A 24,615-nucleotide genomic window follows, 5' to 3' on the forward strand; every position below is an offset into this window, starting at 1 on the left:
GAGAAGCCAGTGTTGAGACACCACTGTTGCTGGCATCTAATTGATGAGAAAATTTGAATGCACTTGATGGAACAGGCTCAACCTATCTCCTATCAGATAAAACTGATAGCTTCTCCAAGAGAAAAGTACAAGTCTTTTCTTGGCTTTGGTCCTTAAAATAAGCCAGTGTCTCCCAAACTTTGCTATACTTTGGAATCACCTGGGCTTCCTTAAAAACACTGATATTCCCTTCCTTGACATTTTTATTTAATTGGCATGGGGGTGATACGGGGATTTTGAAAAGCTCCCTGGGTAATGCTAATGTGGAGGTTTGAAAACCACGGGAGTAAATTATTTGTTTGGCTTGAATATTCTTTCCCCACTTCGCCTGCAAAATCTCTAATTATCTTTTAGGTCTCATTACAAGAAACCACTTCCTTGACTCCCTACACCAAATTAGTTGCCCCTATAATTAATTAGCAGCCCTGCACACTGGGCTCCCACTAGCATGGCTCCTATCATATTTCACTGTATGCCTAGGTGACATGCTCTGCTCAACTGCTCACTGTTAAACCTCCACTTTAATGTGTAGCAAAAAGCTAACACACATGGGTATGATAAGTATTTGATAAATGTGATGAATACAGCTCGGCCTAAAAGCATATACTACAGATAGCAAAATAAGTTATAAAATCAAGAAGTTGCTGACATGAACAAATCTGGCCATGGTTGAAGAGGGAATCACTTACCTGTTTAATGACATAATGAATCTCTTCAGAATTGAGAACACTACATTTAATATCAGTTGGTTTACATGGAGTAATTCCCTTATAGACAAGAGGTGTGTAGCATTTCATTGCAAATTTCAAGTCACTGACATGCCTCCTCTCTTCTAAAATATCTTCAAATTCATCCCACTTTTTGAGCTCCTTCTGTGGATAAGGCAAGAAAGTAATGAGCACATACTGTAAAATAATCAGGACAGATTAAAGAACACATTGCTAAGGTTTCATCTCTGACAAAATTTTACTCTATGACATGAACAGGGGCAGAGTGGTCTAATGTTAGACTTTCATATAGTAAGAAAAAGAGATTAAAGAAAATTAGGATTAATAAACTGAAACTGAGTTATAATATTTTATTATATCTCTGATTGCTATAATTGCTAGTACCTCTTTGGGAAATTTAGGGAAGACAGCAAAGATGAGACAAGCCCTCGAGTAATCTGATCAACTTTACATGATTTCATCTGCCACACTGACAAACTTGTTTCATTTGTCTCTACTTAGCTTTAAAAATCACATTATGGTTGTGTACCTCATACTGGCCAAAAAACAAACAAACAGGGAGAGAGAGAAAGAAAAATCACATTAAAACATACATTTGAAACCCAAATCATGTAAAATAAAACCATATGGGTGCAAACAAAAAGAAAAATCATTCAAGAAACAGGTGCTCCCATAAAGGGTACTACTGAGCAGTATATTGCTGTGACAACTTTCTTTTCTTCTTTTTTTTTCTTTTGGAGATAAGAGCTTGTTCTCTTGCTAAGGCTGGAGTACAGTGACACCATTATAGCTCACTACAGCCTTAAACTCCTAAAGCAATCCTCCCTCCTGCCTCAGCCTCCCGAGCAGCTAGGATTACAAGTGCATACTACCAAGCCCAGCTAATTCTTAATTTTTCTGCAGAGATGGAGTCAGGCTTGCAATTCCAGCACTTTGAGAGGCTGATGCAGGAGGACTGCTTGAAATCAGGCATTCAAGACCAGCCTGGGCAACACAGCCAAGATCCATCTCTACAAAATAAAATAATAGTAATAATAATAATAAAGAAGTACAGACTTGCTCTGTTGTTCAGGTTGGTCTCAAACTCCTGGCTCAAGTAATCCTCCTCCCTTGGCCTCCCAAAGTGCTGGGATTACAGGTATGAGCTACTGTGCCTGGCCTGAGACAAGTTTTTTATTTCTTATTTAGCTCCTGCCATTCAGCTTCTATCCAACCAGCCCCTGAAGCTGCTCTTTACAAAGCTACCAATGACTTCTGAATTGTTAATTTTCTAGAGTACTTTTCTGATTACAAAAGTAGTAGTAATGATAATCATTGTAGCTAACACGTATAACTGCTTAGAGTCAGGACACTTCTAATGTGTGCTGACGCTAAAGTGTTAGGCACCATTCTGAATGCTTTAGAGGCTTCGGCATCACTCTTCTATGAAAACTCTCCCAGAGTTCCCCAGATGGAATCATTCATAGTTTCCCTGTCACTTCTTTGCCTACTATCTGCATCTATTATGGTATGTATCCCACAACATGGTAATTGTTTGCATGTCTGTCTCCCTACTAAAACGCAATTATTTTGAAGAGAGTAAAGCTCATTTCCTCTGTGTTTCCAACATCTGGTTGTATTTAGAATATAGCAAAATTGGTCAATAACTGAACTCAATAACCGAAAGACTAAATGTTGAGGTAATAGAAGAAAATACAGAATGTTAACTGAGACCACAATTTGGCATAAGAATATAAATGGAAGCAAATAGCATTTATAAGGAGTTTATAAAAGGGTAGCAGGTAAAACATGCAAACACGAAAATTTGTAGGCCCATATGCAGAGAAGACTACATGAAGGAAAGGTCTTTTCACTGTTGGGAGTTCTCATGTAAAGTTGCAATCCTTGTAATATATGAAATACTCTTGCTTATAAGGCTGGGAAATCTCAAATCCCACATTTCTCATTAATAAATATATAGTTATATCAGTTTGAGCTCTATAGACTGCAGCCAACTACCATTATATAAACTTGGGTCGTAAAAACAAGAACTTCCCATTTAGCGGTCCTGAGAATGGAAGGAGAAAAGGATCAGAATCAGCTGAGGACATATATACGTATATAGTCATGCACTGCTTAACAACAGAGATACACTCTGGAAATGCACTGGTAGGCAATTCCATAGTTGTGCAAACATCATAGAGTGTATTAACACAAACTCAGATGGTATAGCCTACTACACACCTAGGCTATATGGTATAGTGGTTAGCCTATTGCTCCTAAGCTACAAACCTGTATAGCATGTTACTATACCAAATGCGGTAAGCAATTGTAACACAATGTAAGTATTTACACATATAAACCCAGAAAAAGCAGCAGTAAAAAAATACAATATTATAATCTTATGAGACCACCATCATACATTGACTAAAATGTTATGCATCATATGACTCTGTGTGTGTGTGTGTGTGTGTGTGTGTGTAAATATATATATAGCTGACCCTTGAACAACACACGTTTGAGCTGCACAGGTCCACTTATATGAGGATTTTTAAATTTAATTTTTTTAAAAATAGAGACGAGGATCTCGCTGTATTGCCCATGCTGGTCTCGAACTCCTGAGCTCAAATTATCTTCCCACTTCAGCCTTCCAAAGCACTAGATTACAGGTGTGAACCACCGTGCCTGGTCTATACAAGGATTTTCCGCTTCTGCCACTCCAGAGAGAGCAAATCCAACCCCTCCTATTCCTCCTCCTCCTTCTCAGCCTATTCAATGTGAAATGATAAGGATGAAGTGAATTAATGACGATCCACTCCTACTTGATGAACAGTAAATATATTTTTTCTTCCATACGATTTTCTTAGTAACATTTTCTTTTCCCTAACATACTTTATTAAGAATACAGTACATAGTACACATAACATATAAAATAAGCATTAATAGATTGCTTATGTTGTCAGCTAGCTCAACAGTAGGTTACTAATTAAATTTTTGGAGAGTCAAAAGTTATTTGTAGATTTTTGACTGTGCAAAGGGTTGGTGCCCCTAACTCCCATGCTGCTCAAAGGTCAACTGTACATAAACAGAAATGTATGGGTGTGAGGGAGTCTTCAGGACAAGAACCCCTAATGGAAAACAGCAGGTATGTATACTTTGAAAAAGCTTGCCAAATATGATTATCTACAATCCTTCCGTGGTTGTTGCTTGCAAGGTGGACTTACATCATGTCCACCTGTCTTAGCATATGACCCCCACCCCCTGCCTCACGACCATTCCTCTTTATCCAGCAGTCCAGCTATGCCAAGGCCTGCAGTTCCCTAAATGAACTATGTGTTCCCAGATCTCTGTTTAAATTGCTCCCTCTATAGAACAGCATTCATTCTCAAATATTTGAATGCCTATGTGCTTGACACCATGACACACGCTCAGGATACAGTGGTGATCGAGAGAGACAATCTCTTTTATGAATAACAAGGTGGATGATGGTACCAGTTATTGAGAGGGACATTTACAAATGCTCCTTCCACATTGTGTCACTTGGGAAATATTTAGCCAACAACCAGAGCTTGTGTTCACCTCTTCTGTGTCCCATATTCTGGTTCTCCCCTTTACCTAGATTAAATTGGTCATTCTTTCCTTTCAGTCTTTACTGAACTCTCAATAATTGGATTTTCAAGATGGTCTCTAAAACACTTCATTGAACTTGTATTTGTTGCCTCCCTTATGAGATCATGAACTTCTTATCTGGGTAGATAAGGTGTCTTATACATTTCTGTATTTCCAGTTTCTAGTAGGAACTCAAGTCATTATTTGCAGAATGAAAAAATAAATTACAGAATGAAGTCACTTTTTGAACCCTGTTGATGATGGCTCCACAGCATTCACAGGATAAGGCTCAAATCTCTCCATTCTGGCCCTTACCTGATGTCGAATCCAGTGGTTTTAACTCAGGCTGCACATTAAAGTAACCCAGGGGCACTTCAAAATAAATATTGATATCCAGGTTCCACCTCTAGAGATTTTTGATTAATTTGGCCTCTGAGTGGTACTTCGCTGTCAGAATTCTTTTTTAAAATACTCCAAGTGATTTCTAGGTACAGCTAGGGTTGAGTGTTACTACCCATTAATTGGCCTTCCCTATACCATCGTTGAGAAGTTTTTAGTATCATTAAGTAAGTAAACTTACATGGTTACTCACTCAGGAACATAACACAAAGAAGAACCCAAGTAAGGCTCAGGGGAACTATTTCTCCCCCATCTTACTTAGCAGAGCAGGCTTCTCCCTAATGATAGTGAAATAGGCCTTTCTTTTACCTCTCTTTCAACTGCTCTGGAGGATCCATTCATTCAACAGACAGTCACTGAGAGCCCACAGTGTACCAGGCACTGTTTTATAGGCTGTGAATACAGTATCAACAAGGCAGGCAGGGTCTATATTGAGAGCTTATGTGTCCTTATGAAAGACAGACAACAAATAAACAAGGTAAATCCATTTAGCGATACCATCAGTAATATGTTGGTCAGTGTTTAACCGTTTAACACTTGATGTGGGAGAGCTGTGAGTTACAGCATTTGTCAATTTTTGTGAGATAGACATTCCCACCAGGGCAGATTTAAAGTGAGCCATCTGACCCCAAAAAACACGAAGCTGGGGAGAAATGGGCAGTAGCATGCAGTTAAACATGATCTTCACCTTCCAGCAGGATAAACAAATAACCTCAAGAATGCAGATGATAGTATGATAATGAAGAAATGCTAAGTTTTCAGTATTTATTACTTTATTAACATGACTTAATTATAAATTTATATAATTTAATCTTTAATTTTTAATAATGGCTGTGTTTTAAGAATGGGCTCACAAACTTCATGAAAATTTAACAATCAGCTCTTGTAAGCCAATAGAAGACTGCTGTAGCACACCACTGGAAAGAGAACATAAAGAAAATAAAGCTACAGGCAGGGCATTGTGGCTTACACCTTTAATCCCAGTGATTTGGGAGGCCAAGGCAAGACGATCAATCGCTTGAGACCAGAAGTTTGAGACCAGGTTGTCAACACAGTGAGGCCCTGACTCTAAACAAAATTAAAAAAAAAAAAAAAAATCAGTCAGGTGTGGTGATATGCACTATAGTTCTAGCTACTAGGAGGCTGAGGAGGAAGAATCACTTGAGCTCAGGAGTTCGAGGTCACAGTGAGCTATAATTGTGCCACTGCACGCCACCCTGGGTGACAGAGTGAGATCCTGGCTCTAAAAATAATTAATTAAAAAGCCAAAAGTAAAAAGAAAAAAAAAATAAAATTGGGCAACAAATGAGGAAAATGAGGAAGAGTGATTTGAGAGCTGCTTTAGATTCAGTGGTTGTGGAAGGCCTCTCTGAGGAAGTGATATTTAAGTTGGGGACCTCAAAAATACAAAGAACCAGCAATGAAAACTTCTGGGGAAATGTAGCATGCCACACAGAAGGGACTATGAGCATTCTGAGGAAAGAGCATGCTTGCTGTCTGAGAAACAGAAGGCCAGAGTGGCTAAAGCCCAGTGAACAGGATTCGTTAAGTCAGAGCAACAGCGGTTAAGAGATCATGCACAGTTCTGTCAGACACTGTAAGGCATCTGGATCTTTCACTGGGACTTTAACAGGAAGTCATCATCTGGGGTATAGCACACTAGTGGTTAATCCATCCTCAGTCTTCTTTTCATTCTAGGGTCTCACTGAAAGCTTTCAGGTTCACCGATGGCTTCAGATACAACCTACTTGCTGACTGCAAATCTATATATTTAGGCCAGACCCCCTCTCTTGCTCTGGCACCATATTTCTAACTCCACTTGGATCTCTCCCAAACACCATGGGATGTATCTGGCCCGGAACATGATAATCCTTAAGTTAAAAATCATTACATTTATCTCTTACATCACAAACTGAGTACACCCCAAACTGAATTCTATTCTATTACCCTGACTAAACCTGTTCCTCCATATTTCCTATCAGTGAAAGGCGTCATCATCCGCCCAGTTGCCAAATCATAGAAACCCAATAGTACACTTCATATAGGCTCTTTCCTTAGCCACCACATACAAATGGTTCCAAAGGCAGATGATTTACTGTCCTAAATATCACACAAATTCATCAATTTCCCTTCTTCCCCAGCTCACTATTACTGCCTTACTTCAGGCTTCATTACTTCTCTGGATGACTGCAATAGTATTCTAACTGATCTCCACTTCTATGCATCAGATTCATTCCCCAACCTGATTCTCTTCCTACAGTCTCTCCTTAAGCAAAACAAGTTGCCTACACAGATAATCACTTCAGAAACCTAATAGTCTTCTCAGACTTTCAAAAATACAAATGTAATTTGGGAGGCCAAGGCAGGTGGATCACTTGAGACCAGGAGTTCGAGGCTAGCCTGGCCAATATGGTGAAACCCTGTCACTACTGAAAATACAAAAATTAGCTGGGTGTGGTGGGGGGGGGGGGCGTGTGCCTAAAATCCCAGCTACTTGGGAGGCTGAGGTAGGAGAATTGCTTGAACCCAGGAGACGGACGTTGCAGTGAACCAAGATCGATCCACTGCTCCCCAGCCTGGCAACACGCTAAGGCTGTCTCGAAAGAAAGAAAAGAAAGAAAGATCAGCTCAGATGTCACCTTTTCTTAGAAACCTTCTCCAAGTAGAAAGAAAGAAAGAAAGAAAGAAGAAGAAAGGAAGAAAGATCAGCTCAGATGTCACCTTTTCTTAGAAACCTTCTCCAAGTTCCCAAGCTGGCCAGGTGGCTCCTCTTGTCACTCTTACAATACACTGTGCATGCTGCAATCATTGCCCTTACCCTACTTAACCTTAATTATTTGTTTACTTTTATGACTTCTTGTGCCCTTAAAGGCAAAGCCTGGATCTGTAACTTCTGTATCTTAGAAACTGAGAATAATGAGTAAGATACTGTATATACTCCTAATGTTTGTTGTAATCAGCTGTATCTTAAATATTTCTAAAGTGCTACTTTTAATCAGAGTATTACACAATAACAGTGTATCTGGGGAAATAAAAACAGCTTGAAGTACTAAGAAAAAGTAAGGTTACCATGGAAGTAAAGGCTATGCAGTCACAAAACAGTAGTGAGAACTACCTACTGGTAAAGAGACAGTTGCTGTCCAGCATGAGAACTACAGCATGCTCACATCCAATTGCCATAGTTTTTCACATGAAAAAGTAGACTCAAGTCTTATTAAAGAATCACTGGCAAAGCAGGAAGTAAAACAAAACAAAACAAAAAACCCCAACTCCTTCCTTTAATGTACAAAAGGAAAATTCCAGCCAATTCACAAACCAATTGAGAGCTGAAAAAGCTACACATTAAAAGGTGGATCTGCACAGCAACGCTCTTCCCTTCAACCCTGCTCTGGAGTAGCAGAGTCAGAAAACAAAGTTGAAGTGCGTCCACCACAGAACTGTGGGGCGATAAGATCAATGAAGAGAGCGATTTGAATGATAAGCTTTAGAGAACTAGGCAGTTAGCAATCAGGTACTGAAAGTTCTTGATACAGAGGGAACAGAAGTTTCTCCATGTTCCAAAGAATATTGATGTCCCAATTTGAAAGTAGCCATATTCTCTTTAGAAACTGGGGTGTTTATCTTGTTCTTTTGTGTCATCCCTGTTTTGACCTTTCTGCACAAATGAACACTATATTTAAGCCAAAAGCGGACACTAAGCACCAGGACATGCTAATATGATTTTTTTTTTTTTTTTTTTTGATATTGAGACGGAATCTCGCTCTGTTGCCCAGGCTGGAGTTGTGTGATCTCGGCTCACTGCAACCTCCGCCTCTCGGGTTCAAGCAATTCTCCTGCCTCGGCCTCCCGAGTAGCTGGGATTACAGGCGCCAGACACCACGACCGGCTAATTTATATATATATTTTTTAGCAGAGACGAGATTTCACCATGTTGGCCAGGATGGTCTCGAACTCCTGACCTCAGGTGATCCGTCTGCCTCAGCCTCCGAAAGTGCTGGAATTACAGGCGTGAGCCATCAAGCCTGGCCCCTAATAGGCTTTAAAGTGCATTCTTTTATTTTCTCCGAAAGTAGCTAAAAACTAATTTAGTGGTTAAAAACACAAGAAACAAACAAAAACCAAATCAGTTGCCCCAGGAATGTGCAATCGTGAAGGCTATAAAGCTTCCATCACATAATTTCTTCATGAAAACAGTGGGTGACCAACATCTGTCGGCAAAAAAGAACCGTTAAAACAGGGGGTTGGGGAGAAAAAGGCAAGCAGGAGAGAAGCTGGGTGGCGCCTGCTGTCCTCCAAAATGATTTGTGGAAAAGGTACAATAAAAATGCCTAGAAGTTCTAAATCTTCCTACATTAAAGCGTTTAAAACTCTATCCCCACATACAAGACAAGTGCTTTACTCCCAGGAATGTAACATCAGCAAAGGGCGGAGTGCAGAGCCACAGACTACCTCAGGGCGGGTCAGACCCGCAGGTTTCTCAGGTTTGCCCAAGAGGTAGCTCGATATGCTCTCGCTAGAGATGGAGAGACTCCAATTCTCATCCATCATTCCTGTGTCCAGGAGCTTTCTGAAGGCCCAGGGCCTGATAGAAGGATAAGGAACAAGTGGAAAGGAACCAAAGGAACCATAATCGGTAGAAACTTCTAAAAGCATGCACACACGGAGACCACAGCGATACATCGTTGTCTTGGAAACCAACCCAACCAACTAACCCCTGCTCGGGAGCCCAGGGACCAGCTCCTTTGGGCAAGGGTCGTGGGCCGGAAGAAGGAAGAACTGGGAGAAAGGAGTCCTATCTCGCGCGGCTCCGCTCTGGGCCTCTTTTCCCTGGGTACCTACCGAGTAGAGGAGCACGACAGCGCTGGGACTGGTGGGGCCAACGGAGAAATAAGAGTTAGATGAACTGGAAGACTCCATGGTGCGGCTGCTGTCCCGGGCGGGGTCTGGGATTCTTTGCTAAGCGGTTGTAGTGGTGCTGCTGCTGCTGCTGGGGGCGGTTCTTTCTCGCAGGACAGCCCTACTTTGCCTGGGGCGGCGGCACCCTCTGCGGCCGCACCACAGGACCCCGGGCGCCGCCATCTTAACCAGGACGGAAGCCGCGCAGGGCCCTGTAGCGCATGCGCGCAGACATGGAACCCGGAAGTGGGGGCACTGCGCCATGGAATGAGGATTGATTCTTCGGCGGACCCCACAATGTCGCAGGAGCAAGGGCCGGGGTCTGCCACGCCATCTAGTTCTCCGACACTTCTGGACGCTCTGCTCCAGAACCTCTACGACTTTGGTGAGTGCGGGGGGTCCCAGGCGCCCACGTGGAGAGCAGATTTGAGGAGCGAGGCTGTCCTGTGCAGCCGGTCCTGGGCTGGCCTCTACATTGAGGCTGAAGGTTCTTGCATGTCAAGCACCCTTCACTTCGTCCTACCTGGTTCCAGTAGCGGATGCAGAACACATTTCTCTATCACACGTTATTCATCAAACTTTCCAACTCGTTCCCAAGTGTGGGGACTATCGTACTTGCTTGTAGGAAGCACCAAGGCTTTCAGGTTTAACGGGAGCAGTGCACACAGGACCTTGGACTCTCGAAGTAGCCCACATTTCCACGTTTATCCTGAGCTCTGGGAAATCCCCTTCCCCCATGCCGCCGCCAGAGACCTACCAGACCCTCGTTCGATGGTGTCATTTCGCTCTGGGGCCTCGGTCCTGTTGGGTAATTCATCAGTTTCATTCTTGTGTGTCCCTTGACAGGGGCTTCATAGTCATTGACCAGTTGTCTTTTTCACAACTTTTTCTTTCTTCCTTTTTTTTTTCAAACAAGTGTGCCGACCTTTTACTCTCCTTTCTTTATCTTGATGCGGGAAAAGGAAAGTAAAAGAGCCCATTAAAGTCTCATGGCCTGTCAGTGGGAAGACTGTGCCACATACCTTGAAGAACTTGCCCGGGGGAAGGTGACACCCTTTGCACATGCACCAAATAAAATCATTAGATTTTAGGACAAAACACATTTCTTAAAAGTTGTGGCGTGATATTTTAAAAGCTATTTTTTATTTTGGAACTGCTGAAAATTCTAAGCTCACCTAAACAGTAGGAATCATCCTTAAAAGTATAGAGAACTTGCCATATACCGCATGCTTTTCATGTATTTGCTCATTTAATTTTCAGATTCATGACACTGTCATGAATCCCATGATTGCAAATGTAGAAACAAGTACTAGAGGTTAATGAAACCTGTTGCAGGTTGTGTAACTGGTAATTTTTGCAGAGCCTGGGTTCCGGTTCTAGCCCCAGACCCCACTCTTTAACTAGCATTTCTGTGCCCCTGGACATATTGGAGGACAGAGAAGACTTAGTCTCTGACCTTGAGAAGTTTAAAATCTGGAGGAGAAGACTGTTCCGCAAAATACTATAGTTTATGTCAATACAGGCTGAAAGTCATGGTAGGAGCTCGGAAGGCATTGAATGTGTCTATTCATATTTATATTCTTAATGCCAAAGGTTAGTTGGCATTTCAATGTTTATTGTGTAAAAGATGAAGCAAATAGTTGCAAGCATAAATCAACAGCTGGTAATGTAGAGAGCTCTGTGGTATTTGTAATGCATGTGAATAAGGAAGTGTAGGATTCTGGTTAGAACTTTCAGGTGACTGGTCAGAGTTTGAACAGGTGAAATATAGAGTAGATAAGAGGATTTAGTAGAAAACAAAGGCATTCAAATTGAGCCAGTTGTCTTAGGTTCATCTTAATTCTTAACTGTGAAAGAAAATAGGAAGGCTATTCCATGTTCCTGTAACCCAGAAAGCGTTAAAAAGAAACAGTGGCTGATATTTTTAGCGCAAAGCCTATTGGGATTACCAGCCCTGGAGACTATTGCTGTGATGACACTTTGAGTAAGGACCAAGGTGGGGACTAAAAGTGGTTGTGTTAACATGGGTCAAAGACGTAAATACAGTTACCTAGAAAAAGATGACTGCATTTTGGATTCTACGCATTTTGCAAATACACTCTACTTGAAGGAAAAAAATAGTTTATTTCTTTTTGTGTGCTTCTGGGTGCATATAGCCACGGAACATGTACAAGTACTTTCATATGATATTGATGGTAGCTAAAACTGAAAACCTTTATTTTCCTTCTTGTGTTTGAACAAACAGGAGAGACGGAAGGTGAAACAGAACAGAAGAAGTTCTTAAAGAAAAGGGAAAACAAGAAGAGAGATGTGGAGGGTGCAACGGCCGTAGCAGCAGAGCCATCTCCCCTACCTGGTTCTCTCATAAGAGGCCAGAGGAAGAGTGCTTTAAGCTTCTTCAAGGAAATCAGAGAAGAGCTGCATTGTGCTCCTGCTGGCACCCCCACAGGTCCCTCTTCAGGACCAGAGATCTTTGCTCCTGCAGTTCCTCCCTCTTCCCTAGAGAACCATAGGGAACAAGTAGAAGTGGTAGAATTTCACAGCAGAAATAAAAAAAGAAAACTGAAGCCAGATCATAACAAGAGCACACAGGTAATGAGTTGGTTAGCTTAAATGTATGTGGTGAAACCCCTGGTGTTGTAGTATTAGGTGAATAGCTTTTTAGACTGTGGCAGGAATGCCTAACTATCCTCAGGCCCGCGGATTTGCCAGAAGGATTCACAGGACCCAGGACTCCACATATAGCTCTTATCAGTCATGTAGGCCTACAGGCTGACCTTAGTTATTCAAGTTCTAAACCTCCAGAATAAAGCAGGTATTCACCATCAATCACATTGCTAGTATAAACTACCTGGGCAAACTTATTACAGCAGTGGCTTAAGACCTCAGGGATGCAAAAACACTCTGATCAGGCAGAATACTCTAATTGCGTAATTCTCAGGAGCCAGCCAGTTGCCAGTCATGAAAATAGGACTTTCTTAGGAATGTGCAGGGTTTGATAAACACAGGCTTGCTGAGTTAACCCTTTGAGCAACTCTTTCTGGCATTCCTGCTGTGTGCTAGCCACAGTTGTAGGCACTGGGATATAGCAGTGAACAAAATATGTAGAAATTCTTGCTCTCAAGGAAAAACAAGGCTGGGGGAAAAGCAATTCGAATTTCCTGAGCAGTAATCTTTTTCAGACTGAACTTGTAAATCTGACCCAAAAAATTCAGTCCTCATGGGAGATGTGATTACTCCTCCAAATATTTTTAATATATTTATTCATGAGAATATCATAATGGCTTTGACAAATTCATTGCTCAAATCCAGATATTCCATTTCTATAACATCCCCATGTCCTACAAACCTTTGTCTATCAGCAAAGAAGTGAGGATTGTATGTATTAGTGTCTAAGGCCACTCTAACAACTTACCACAAACTTGGTGACTTAAACCAGTAGAAATGTATTCTCTTACAGTTCTGTGCGCCAGGTGTTGGCAGAGCCATGCTCCCTCTGAGGGCTCTAGGGGAGAATTCTTTGCCTCTGACCAGAAGGTGGCTCTAAGAGTTTCCTCGGCTTGTGCTTGCATAACTCTAATCTCTGCCTCTGTCTTGATGTGGCTTTCATCCCTGTGTGCCCGAGTCTCATGTTTCTCTCTGCCTTTCTCTTGGCTTTAAGGCCCACCCTGAATCTGGGATGATCTCCTCTTGAGATGTTTAATTATACTGTAAAGATCCTTTCCTAAGTAAGATCATATTCACAGGTTCTGAAGAGGAGTGGGTCATGGCCATAAGTTGAGGCCACAATTCCACCCACTACAAAGATAGTTTGGCTTGCACTGTTCTTTATGTATGTATAAATGCATGTTAGTGTCTGTTTTTATGGTTTTAAAAGCCATCTGATAATTTTTTTTTAAAATTCAGGGAGAACTTCATGTCAAGCTCACTGGCATCTCTTCCTCAAAGATCGTTAGTGCATTCTGCAGGCTGAGTGTGGTGGGTCACACCTGTAATCCCAGCACTTTGGGAGGCCGAGGCCAGAGGATTGCTTGAGCTCGGGAAGTCGAGGCTGCAGTTGGCTGTGATTGTGTCACCGCACTCCAGCCTGGATGACAGAACAAGATCCTGTCTCCAAAAAAAAAAAAAAAAAAAAAAAAAAAAAAAAAGATTATTAGTGAATCTGTAACCATATCTACCTTTATTTTAGGATTCTAGATAAGTAAGCTTCTTAAACTCTTATGTTCCAAATACTGAGGCTCTGGGAACTGTTGCAGAAGGGCCGAGAAGGGGATGCCCTTGGTGTTTGGGGCAACAGTGCCCCCAAGCTGGCCATCTCCTAGTACCCCAGTGTACCCTACAAACACTGGTATTTTCTGTGTGTATCATTATGTGAAAAAGGTTGGAAAGCACTGCGTTGCAATGTAATTCAGCATTTGAAGACTTAAACTAACATAAAGCATTTAGGCACCCTTTTTTGTTTCTTCAAATGTCTCGGACTTCCGTTTCCTCTTACATTCCCTCGTGTTCTTCTTTCTGGAATGGAAAGTTTCTTTTTAATAGAAAGGACAGAAGAGTTGGCATTGAATGAGTCTGCATTTCTCTGTTGCTTAGTAATAGAACATCTGTGGCAGGCTCTCAGATTGTCCTTTGCTTCCAGTTCCAAGCGAGCCCTTATGCATTCTAGTTGGGTTTTCTTAGGAGCCTCAGCTCACTCTACATTTTGAACTTCCTGACCCTAATGCAATTATTTATTTGTCATTGGTGCTCTGCTCTTTCCTCTTGTTTTTTTTTTTTTTTTTTAAATGTACCCTTTGAAAATGTGAGTGCCTACCTTCTGTCTCCTAATTAAGGAGACAGAAGGTAGACACATTAAAAACACATACACCCATAAAACGACCTTAGAGTATTGACATTGCAGTGTGGAAATAAATACATGTGAATATAATGCTAGTTCTTACGGCATATATCCTGGGTACGCCAATTAAAAGAGTAGTCAGCCAGCTGGTGCTAATTGGAATACACCATCTCTGCTGAGTTTATGTAACATGGGAAATTATAGTTGTGGCCTCGTTCCCTAAAAACTTCTGAGCCATTGTAGGACAGTTAAACAGACATGGGTGGCAAAAATGTATGATGGGTAATGATAACCTTCATGACCAGTCATGGCATCAGCTGGTCATCTTTAGAGAATGCTTGAGAAACGAAGGGGGGGATGGTGAGTTGGACAGCAATCCAGCTGGCCCTTCCTAGCCCCAGGATGTGACCTTATTTTTCCAGAACTTGTGCTATAAATTCTATGATTAAGCTGCATTGTGCATTGAAGCAGGTTTTCATGGGTGTATCTGGTAACCTGGCCACCATTTATATATATATTTTTTACATTTAGAGACAGGGTCTCGCTCTGTCACTCATGCTGGAGTGCAGCAGCGTGATCATAGCTCACTGTAGCCTCCAATTCCTGGGCTCAAGCCATCCTCCTGCCTCAGCCTCCCAAGTGACTACAGGGCACACCACTATGCCTGGCTCATTTTAAAATTTTTTGTAGAGATGGGGTCTTGTTTTGTTGCCTAGGCTGGTCTTGAACTACTGGCCTCAAGAAGTCCTTTTGTCTCAGCCTCTTAAAGCACAGGGATTACAGGTGTGAGAGCCACTGTGCGCGGCCATCATGTCTTATTTTTAATGTAGTAACTATACAAGTAATTTGACTGGAAATACTAAGAGATTACATATTCATTCGTTTGTTTATTCCACCAATCACTGGGTGTCTGCTATCTGCAGACCTTGCAGATAGAGCAGTGAAGAAGATAATCGTCCTTTGCCCTTCTGGAGTATACTATACAATCTACTTTGTAGTCGAGCAATATAATATAATTAAAAGGAATTATAAACAAATAGGGTCCTGGGGTAACATGCAGAACCTGGTCTAGATATAATGGTCAGGGAGGTCTCTCAGGAGGTACCATTTAGGCTAATGCTGTATTAAACGGTGCTGGTGAATGGGGCAGAGAAGAGTGAGCCAAGGAGAGAGAAAACAGTTGCTAACACCCTGGGGGGTGAAGAGGGCTGGCATGTTCAGGGAGCTGGAAGAAGTCTAGCAGGAGTAGAACAGAGGGGAGAATGCCAGGTCTCATAGGCGGTGGTGGGCCTTGGGACTTCAGTCTTTACGTGAGAAGCCACCAAAAAATTCCATGCAAGGGCATGAGGTGATCTGATTTAAATTTTAAAAGGATCACTATAGCTCCTATATGGTGAATGGATTATAAGGGAGCAATAGGAAGAGGCATGAGGAGTGATCTCAAAAATGAATGGGCGAACCTACTCTGTCATAGGTGCAAGACTGCCTGTAAAAAAGAAAATACTTATGCCTTTAAGCAATGAAAGTGTCAGATTAGGCCAGGCGCGGTGGCTCACACCTGTAATCCCAGCACTTTGGGAGGCTGAAGCGGGCGAATCACAGAGTCAGAAGTTTGAGACCAGCCTGATCAACATGGTGAAACCCCGTCTGTACTAAAAATACAAAAATTAGCCAGGTTAATTACAGGTAGCACGCGCCCCCAGCTACTTAGCTACTTAGGAGGCTGAGGGAGGAGAATTGCTTGAATCTGGGAGGCAGAGGTTGCAGTGAGTCAAGATCACGCCACCGCACTCCAGCCTGGTGGACAGAGTGAGACTCTGTCTCCAAAAAAAAAAAGGGAAAGAAAGTATCAGATGTAGCTTAACACGTGTGTGTGTGTTGCTTAGCCCTTACGGCTATGTGACTGCCATTTCTCCACACCTAGCGTTGGGCCATCTTGGTCTTAACATGAATCATTCACTGCCCCTGTTTCAGGAACCTTAACCTCCTTTGTGGCCTTAGATAAGAAAGTGATAAGAAACACATAATAGAACAGTGTTCTGCAGATCAGAAAGGACCTTTGCATCCTATAGCTCCTATATGGTGAATGGATTATAAGGGAGCAATAGCAAGAGGCATGGGGAGTGATCTCAAAAATGAATGGGCGAACCTACTCTGTCATAGGTGCAAGACTGCCTGTAAGAAAGAAAACACCTAGGTTTTTAAGCAATGAAAGTGTCAGATTAGGCCAGGTGCGGTGGCTCACACCTGTAATCCCAGCACTTTGGGAGGCTGAGGAGGGCGAATCACAGGGACTGAGGTACACGGAGGCTGCCCCTGAGCATATAGCAAATTGCTAATATTTGCTGGGGGTGTACTAAGAGTATTTATTTATATTCATTAACTCATTTATGGTCTTAGTCCTCACAATATCTGCGACCTGTCTTCAATTCACAGAGGAGCTTGAGGTCTACAAGAGGCTGTGTTACTTGCCTATAGTTAAACATTAACCCCACAGCCCCATATCTGCAATTCCAAACACCCAGAGCTCTGGAAACTACGATTTGATTGATCTTTTTTTCTTTTAAGATTGGTGCAAATTTATTTGGCAGAAAAACCTGATGAAGCTTTTAAAAATCATTTTTGTTCATCTCATTTGGTGTGAATATTCTTAGATATTGCCACAGAAATATTAATTATGGGTTATTGCCTTGGACCTTACTGTAAGTGGTCTGTAATACTCAGTATATTCAGTTTTGCCTTTTTAAAATATAAAGACTTCTGAATTTTAAAGCTGGAACCTGACCCTATGGATGCCAGATAAAGGATTATGGAGCTGAAGTAAGTGCCAAAGGTCAGGTTCAGTCCACAGGCTTTCTGGCTTCAACACTGTGTACTTAAACTGCTATACTACAGAGAGCATAGGCGAGGTGAGGCTCATCTCTTTGTCCTTTGAGTGACACAAGTACACTGACTCTGAGCCATCGCCAGACATGGAGACATTTCTCCAAAGTTATTGTCAGATAGCTTTGATCATTCCACAGATTCTTGCAGCTCCCATGTTTTGGTCTCAATGCCCCGCAATATGCTTGTAGTCCACTGCACGATGCTCCACCCTGAAATCCTCCGTGCTCCATTGCTGCTCCTTACCTTTATACCACACTCCTTGTTCCTGAGTAGATCAGTGTTGGATGAGTATTAGGAAGAAAGTAATCTAGTTGAAGTAATTTAGACTCATCAAGGTGTAAACAAACTTCTTAATATTTATACAGCTGTCTGCATTTTTTAAAGAGCATTTGCTTATGCAGGTAGTCTTTCTTTCATTGGAGACAGGTTGGTTAGGCACTTCAACTAATAGATTTAAAAAAAGAAAATCTAAGCCATGTTAAGAGAAAATACCTACATCACCCCATAGACAGGTTCGCTGAGTCTGGTGGACTGCCCGCCTTCATCTCAGGTTTCTTCCAAAATGTTGTTTCTTTTTCTAGCTTTTCTTCCTTCGTCCCTGCCCGGCATGTAAAGTTCTCAAAATCTCCATACATACCCCTCTCCCTTGTGTGGGATAGTAAGGATAGGTTAGTTGGGATAGGTTAGGCTGTGATTTGATAACCAATAATCCCTACATCCCAGTGGCTTAAAAGGCAAAAGTTCATTTTTCTTATGTTACATGGCCATTGGGATTCGCAAAGCTAGGTCTCCTGCCCCACACCATCTTCATCTAAGGACCCAGGATGACGGGGTGCCATCATCTGGAGGGTTGTTAGTTGCTTTAGTGAAGAAGAGGGGAGTTAATGAAGGGATCCTAAGGGTTCCATATGGAAGTAGGCACACACCCCTCTGCTTGTGTTTCTTTGGCCAGGGAAAGCCACCTAGTCCTTCCTAGCATCAAGTAGATTGGGAAGCATGAGTCTTCTTTGTGCCTGGAAGTAGAGGAGGACCCAGTATTGCCTATAGGCAGTAATGCCTCCTACTGCAGAGAATAGCGGGGGAAAGAAAACCGAGGAGACCACCGATGGTTTCTAAATCAGGCCATGTATTATGCATAATGTACTGAAGTGATTTTCAAGCTATGAATAAAAATAAAAATTAGACGGTGGTGGTTCATGCTAATAGATACTCAGCATCTGTGAAATAATGAGCCAAGAATTTTTTTTCCAAAAAGTTTGTGTTTGATACATACACAGATCTAGATCTCAGACCCTTTCTCAGAAAGACATCAATAGCTACAAAACTAAGATGTTTCTGGTGAACTGTTTAACAGTGGGATGAGGACACTGAGCTATTTGTGTCTGGGCCAGAGCTACCACCAAGGGGCTCCCGTCCCCTTGGTCTAGTCGGCTCCTCAGCCCTGGTGTCCCTACAGCCAAGGTACAGGGGGGGTTAGGTATTCTGTGTGGCTGCTGATGGAGTTAGCAGGGACTAGGAGAGCCCTGACATTGCTCCTCTCTTTTGTATGCCAGTTTCTTTCCAGGGCCCAGGGCTTTCACCCATCTGGGATCGTTTCAAGGTTTCTTTCTCTTTTGCAATTTTTTAATTTTGGTAAAATATACATGAATGTAAAATTGACCATTTTAGCCATTTTTAAGTGTGCAGTTCAGTAGTGTTGAGCACATTCACAGTGCTGTGCCGCCCTCACCACCATCCATCTTATAACTCGTCTCAGCTTGCTGAAACAATGCTGATGCGCTGTACCCATTCAGCACCAGCTCCCTATTCCCTTTCCCCCAGCCCCTGGCAGCTAGCCATTCTAACTTCTGTCTCTGTGACTTTGACTCCTCTGGGTATTTCATAAAATAGAATCATGCACATACCCTTCTGTGACTGGCTTATTTCACTTAGCATCATGTCTTCGAGGTTCATCCATGTCGTAGCATGGGTTGGAAGTTCCTTCTGTTTTCAGGCTGTGGAATATTCCATCATATGTGTATGTCACATTCAAAAATATCTGTTCATCTGTTGGTGAACATTTGAGTTGCTTCTGTGTTTATTATGAATAATGCTGCTGTGAATATAGGTGTACAAATACCTCTTCAAGACCCTCCCTTCAGTTCTTTTGGGTGTATGCCCAGAAGAGGAATTGTGAGATCCTGTGATAATTCTATTTTTAAGTTTTTGAGGAACTGTCATAATTGTTTTCCCCAATGGCTATACCATGTGGTAAAACATTCCCACCAAAAGAGGACATGGGTTCCAGCTTCTCTACATCCTTGCCAACACTTACTTTCTGTTTTTTTTCATAGTAGCCAGTCTAGTGGGTCTGAGAGGGTCACTTTCAGGTTCCTTAAAACATGTCTACTCTTTTGGTGATAGATACTATAATGATACAGTAACAGATGATCTTAATAAGAATTTTTTCTCTCAGCAGACTAAAACTAGTGTTTTGGAGAGAGATGTGGATATACAAGAATTTAACCTAGAAAAGGTATGTATTTTGACATCGTTAAATAATTTTTTATTAACTTTATTTACAGTATTTGTTTATAAACATGTTTATATTAAATTTATTGTAAGTTTATAATATGTGAACTAGATGTAAGCTTAACTATTTATATTACCTTTTCTTGGGCTCCTAGTACATATGTAGTATAAATGTTAGATATGACAAAAAAATGGTTTTATGATATCTAAAAATGAATATTTTACATGTCTAAAGGTTGGGAAAATGATTAAGCAAATCATACTGTATTCACTTTTTTTTTTTTTTTTTTTTTTTTTTTGAGACAGAGTCTCTCTCTGTCATCCCAGCTGGAGTGAAGTGGCATGATCTTGGCTCACTGCAGCCTCCAGCTCCTGGGATCAAGTGATCCTCCCACTTCAGCCTCCTATTAACTGGGATTATAGGTGTGCACCACCACACTCAGCTAATTTTTGTATTTTTAATAGAGGTGGGATTTCACCATGTTGGCCAAGCTGGTCTTGAACTCCTGACATCAAGTGACCCCCTGGCTCAGCCTCCCAAAGTGCTGGGATTACAGGTGTGAACCACCATGCCCGGTCTGCATTCACTTGATTGAATATTATATACTCATTTAATACATGACAGTTTTGTGACTACAACGCTACTGATACAATGGTAAGTATGGGGATATGTGTATTCTGCGGTTGTAATGTTTTTAAAAATGTGTAAGAAAAAAGACGGGAAGAAGTAATTCAACTACTAAGAGTGGGTATTGCTTTTTCTCTTCCTTCTGAAACCATGGGTCTGTGTTTGAAGCTGCTGCAATATCTTGTTTCTAAGTGTGAGTGTGTGTGTTTGGAGAGGTGCTTTTCAGTTTAAATTATTGCCTTTATGGACAATGGCTTGTTTCAGAGAGCATCCTAAAGTACCACAGAGCTCTGCATTCAATCCTGGCTCTGTTATTACTTTGTTCAGAGATAATTCTTTGCATCAGCTGTCCAAATTAAACGTGGGAGATGGCCAGGCCTGGTGGCTCACACCTGTAATCCCAGCACTTTGGGAGGCTGAGGTGGGAGGATCGCTTGAGCCTAGGAGTTCAAGGCCAGCCTGGGCAACATAGTGTGACCTCATCTCTATAAAACATTTTTAAGAATTAGCTGGGTACGGTAGTGTGTGCCTATAGTCCTAGCTACTCAGGAGACTGAGGTAGGAGATCGCATGCCCAGGAGGTCAAGGCTGCAAAGAGCCATGATCACACCACTGTACTCCATCCTGGGGGGTAATAGAGCAAGACTCTGTTTCAAAGGAAAAAATGGGAGAAAGATGTTGTGAGAAATGGTATATGGTAGGAGAGCCTCCATAGCGCTCCTTCAGCCACACAGCAGTGGAGTTATTATTCCTGTGTGCTATTATTACAGTGCAGTGGATCTGAAATGTGTTACTTCTTACAATATGTTTTTTTTTTCTTTGGAGTTGTTGGAATGCACTTGTGTCTGATTGTGCTTTGTGTCCACAGGCTCGTTTAGAGGTACACCGGTTTGGGATCACGGGTTACGGAAAAGGAAAGGAGAGAATCCTGGAACAGGAACGTGCCATCATGCTGGGTGCTAAGGTGAGGGGATGCTGCTACCTTGCATCACCAGACAACATTTAGAAAAAGCAAGAGCAAGGAAAGCCAAGGGCAAGTCAGGGCGAGGGACACTGGAACGTTATTGCAGAATAAAATATGATGGTATGTTTCCTTGTTCTTTCATTTCAGCCTCCTAAAAAGAGTTATGTGAATTACAAGGTTTTACAGGAGCAAATTAAAGAAAAAAAGGCAGCAAAGGAAGAAGAAAAGAGACTGGTAGGTGTAATGGTCTGTTCTTTATTAAAGTGGAATGGAAAGATGGATGCCGTTTGCCACAGTGGAAGGCTGGAAACCGCTGCTTGGAGAGAGTGAAGACACCAGAATTAAAGGATCCTATGTTCTCCACTTCTTCAAGTTAGCTACATTTAACAATACCAGCCAAGTAATCTGGCATACTTAATGCAGGGTTTGCTTGGAAATAGCAAACTCCTTGTCTTAGTCTGTTTGCGTTGCTATAAAGGAATGCCCAATGATAGGTAATTTATCAAAAAAAAAAAAAGGTGGATTTGGTGCATGGTTCTGCAGGCTGCACAGGAAGCATAGCACTGGCATCTGCTCGGCTTCTGGTGAGCATCTGAAGCGGCTTCCATGTGTACAGAGATCACATGGCAAGAGCGAGACATGAAAGAGCGAGGCAGCAGCGGGGAGAGGTGCTGGGCTCTTTTTAACAATCAGCTCTCATGGGAAGTGGGAACTAACAGAGGGAGAACTCACTCATTACCCTGAGGAGAGCACTAAGCCACTCATGAGGAATCCATTGCCATGACCCAAACACCTCCCACAAGGTCAGCTCTCTAGCACTGGGATCAAATTTCAACATGAGGTTTGGAGGGTCAAATATCCAAACTCTAGTGCTTCTGTTCCGATAATGCAGGCTACTTTAATCTGCATTTTATGTTGTATAGAACACAAGGGCCCATGAAAACCACAAGGGGAATAGATGTTACTCTTTCTACCTTTTACCTATAATGAAAGATTTGAGTTTTCATTATAAGACTATTAGTCTTACCTGAAATAGGCATTCATATTCTTTTTTCATTTTAACTGAGATGGGATCTTGCTGCGTTGTCCAGGCTGCTCTTGAACTCCTGGGATCAAATGATCCTCCTCCCTTGGCTTCCCGGAGTGCTAGGACTATAGGCATGAGCCACCACACCAGGCCCAGCCTTTCACATTCTTGAAAGGGTTTTAGGGTAAAACTTTGAGACTGTTATGTTTAATATGCCCACTTGAAAAAAATATTAAAAGTGGCATCTCAGTGACTTTTGGTCACAAACCTCTTGCCTTTTTTTGAATCCCATTATCCATTCCTGATATGTATATGACCTTCAATTCTGAAATCAGGTCCAAGAAACAGATATTTTCAAGAAAAAGAAGAGGAGAGGACAGGAAGACAGGTGAGTGATTTCATCAGGCCCTGGGGTTGAACGATCTGGATAAACCTATTGATTAGTTATGAAAAGAATGCTTTGAATGTATGTGGTGCTGCTAGCCCATGAGAGTGCTTCACTGTCTCTCATTTATCCTAATCAAAGTGGGATTTGATTAGGAAATTGCCCAAGATCAAACAACTACCTGACAACTGAATTAGGAAGTCTCCAATCTCCCACTTTAACCAGACACTCCAGGTGACTAGTGGAAAAGCTGCAGTTTACATTTCCAAGAAGAGACTTCTGTTCTAAGAGTCTGCTGCTACAGTAGCATAGTCTGGGTCTGTATTACCTGGTCTTTGACATACCATGTAAGATAGAGCACTGTAATTATGAAAAAGGGGTGTTGACTTTGTTTCTTTATACTTGTTTCTTAGCTTTCGTTCAAGTGCCTTTTCCACTCTCTTTGAATTACTGTTTCAGAATGGACTCTTTTTGTCTTAGCCTTTTTTCCTGGGCTCCTAGTACACGTATATGTGCTGTAGTGGTCATTTGTTCTGGGCACCGATCTCTGTCTATTGAATGCCTCTTTGTGCCAAGCATTTGGGTACCTTAGGTATTGGTATATAGCTATAATCACACTAAAGATATTCCTGGCCTTGAGGAGCTTACATTGTTGAAAGAGAAACACCCCAAAACATACTAACAGATAAGTAAGATGATATCAGGTACTGGCAAGTACCATGGAGAGGTCTAAAGAGAGCATTGCGAAAGAAGACCACAGGGAGAGGGTGAGCTGGGAAATTAGTCTGAGGAGGTGACATTGGAGCTGAGAACTGAACAAAGAAGGGGAGCAACCTGGAAAGATCTGGGAGCAGAATATTGCTCGCGGAAGGAACCAGTGCAAGGACCCTGAGTCAGGAAGGCAGTGGCACATTTCAGGGACCACAGGAAGGCGCAGTGGGGAGAGGGGCATGCGTGGCATGTGACCAGGAATTTGCAGGCCAGACTGCAGTGGCCTGATTGGTGGTACTGCAATTCTTGTTTGAAGCTTAACTATTTATAGTACCTTTCTCTTACTTTAAATATAGGAAATCCAAAAAGAAGAAGTCCGCTCCCAGTATTTTGTCAAGTGGACGGATTGGACAGGTTGGAAAATTCAAAAATGGAACATTGATTCTGAGCCCAGTTGATATCAAGAAAATAAATTCTTCCAGAGTGGCCAGATGAAGTACTTTATCAGATACAACAAGGAAGGGGAACAACCGAGTCAGCTGCAGTGACACTGGACCCTACGAGACCCTAGACAGATCGTTCTTATCACACACTTCACAGACCGCTTCGTTTCGAAGAAAAGAAAGTCAAACAGAAGTAACATTTCCGTGCTGAAAGGTCTGCTTCATGGTGCTGAACGCATCAGGCCAAGTGCAGCATGAATGTGAAGTGGACCTACTGAACAGTGTCTTTTAATGTTCTCCAGCAAGCTTTGCTCCTGTTTCACGTTCACTGGCATTTGGTGCATTTGCTTGTAATACAATTTTTTTATAACTTTACTGTTTTGTAAATGCTAGTAGTTTACATTAAATTGCCTTATAATATTTTTACTGATTTCATGTTAGGATATCATGAAAGAACCAAGCATCGGGTAATTTATCAGTTTTGTGGAAAAGCAGTTTTAATTTTTAGCCTACCATGTATACAAAGTCTACTTCATAAGAAGTGATATAAATAAAATATGACTTTTGTAGCAT

The 24,615-nt window shown here is 41.9% G+C and overlaps 2 protein-coding genes across 4 annotated transcripts in view; one reads left to right on the forward strand and one right to left on the reverse strand.

The window, feature by feature from the left end:
- The window catches only part of GNPAT (glyceronephosphate O-acyltransferase), a 33,591-nt gene extending 23,742 nt beyond the window's left edge, over positions 1-9,849 (reverse strand). The window contains exons 1-2 of one of the 2 annotated variants that reach the window (XM_032242452.1): positions 9,594-9,849; positions 729-911 (exon numbers count right to left, since the gene is read on the reverse strand). In XM_032242452.1, coding sequence (XP_032098343.1) covers positions 729-911; positions 9,594-9,671 — 261 coding nt within the window. In that variant the 5' untranslated portion in view covers positions 9,672-9,849. Of the gene's footprint in view, positions 1-728; positions 912-9,593 lie in introns of those variants that run through there. The other variant, XM_032242453.1, reaches the window with a different exon arrangement.
- Positions 9,850-9,851: 2 nt separating this feature from the next.
- CUNH1orf131 (chromosome unknown C1orf131 homolog) lies at positions 9,852-24,615 on the forward strand. 2 transcript variants are annotated; one of them, XM_032242455.1, is made up of 7 exons: positions 9,852-10,035; positions 11,896-12,242; positions 19,832-19,888; positions 21,381-21,476; positions 21,624-21,710; positions 22,839-22,891; positions 23,956-24,615. In XM_032242455.1, exons 1-7 carry the CDS (start codon positions 9,918-9,920, stop codon positions 24,092-24,094), a joined length of 897 nt encoding a protein of 298 aa, XP_032098346.1. In that variant the 5' UTR covers positions 9,852-9,917; the 3' UTR covers positions 24,095-24,615. The 2 variants fall into 2 exon arrangements, with proteins under 2 accessions (XP_032098346.1, XP_032098345.1); XM_032242454.1 differs by having other exon boundaries at positions 19,829-19,888; positions 23,956-24,612.

Source organism: Sapajus apella, unplaced genomic scaffold (assembly GCF_009761245.1).
Source record: "Sapajus apella isolate SASKATOON/1434 unplaced genomic scaffold, GSC_monkey_1.0 scaffold49, whole genome shotgun sequence".
Lineage (NCBI taxonomy): Eukaryota > Metazoa > Chordata > Mammalia > Primates > Cebidae > Sapajus > Sapajus apella.

Coding starts and splice junctions, on each gene's coding strand:
- CUNH1orf131 (XM_032242454.1), top strand. CDS start 9,918: ATGAGGATTGATTCTTCGGCGGACCCCACAATGTCGCAGGAGCAAGGG. Junction 21,477..21,623: donor CCATCATGCTGGGTGCTAAG/GTGAGGGGATGC, acceptor CTTTCATTTCAG/CCTCCTAAAAAGAGTTATGT. Junction 22,892..23,955: donor AGGAGAGGACAGGAAGACAG/GTGAGTGATTTC, acceptor CTTTAAATATAG/GAAATCCAAAAAGAAGAAGT.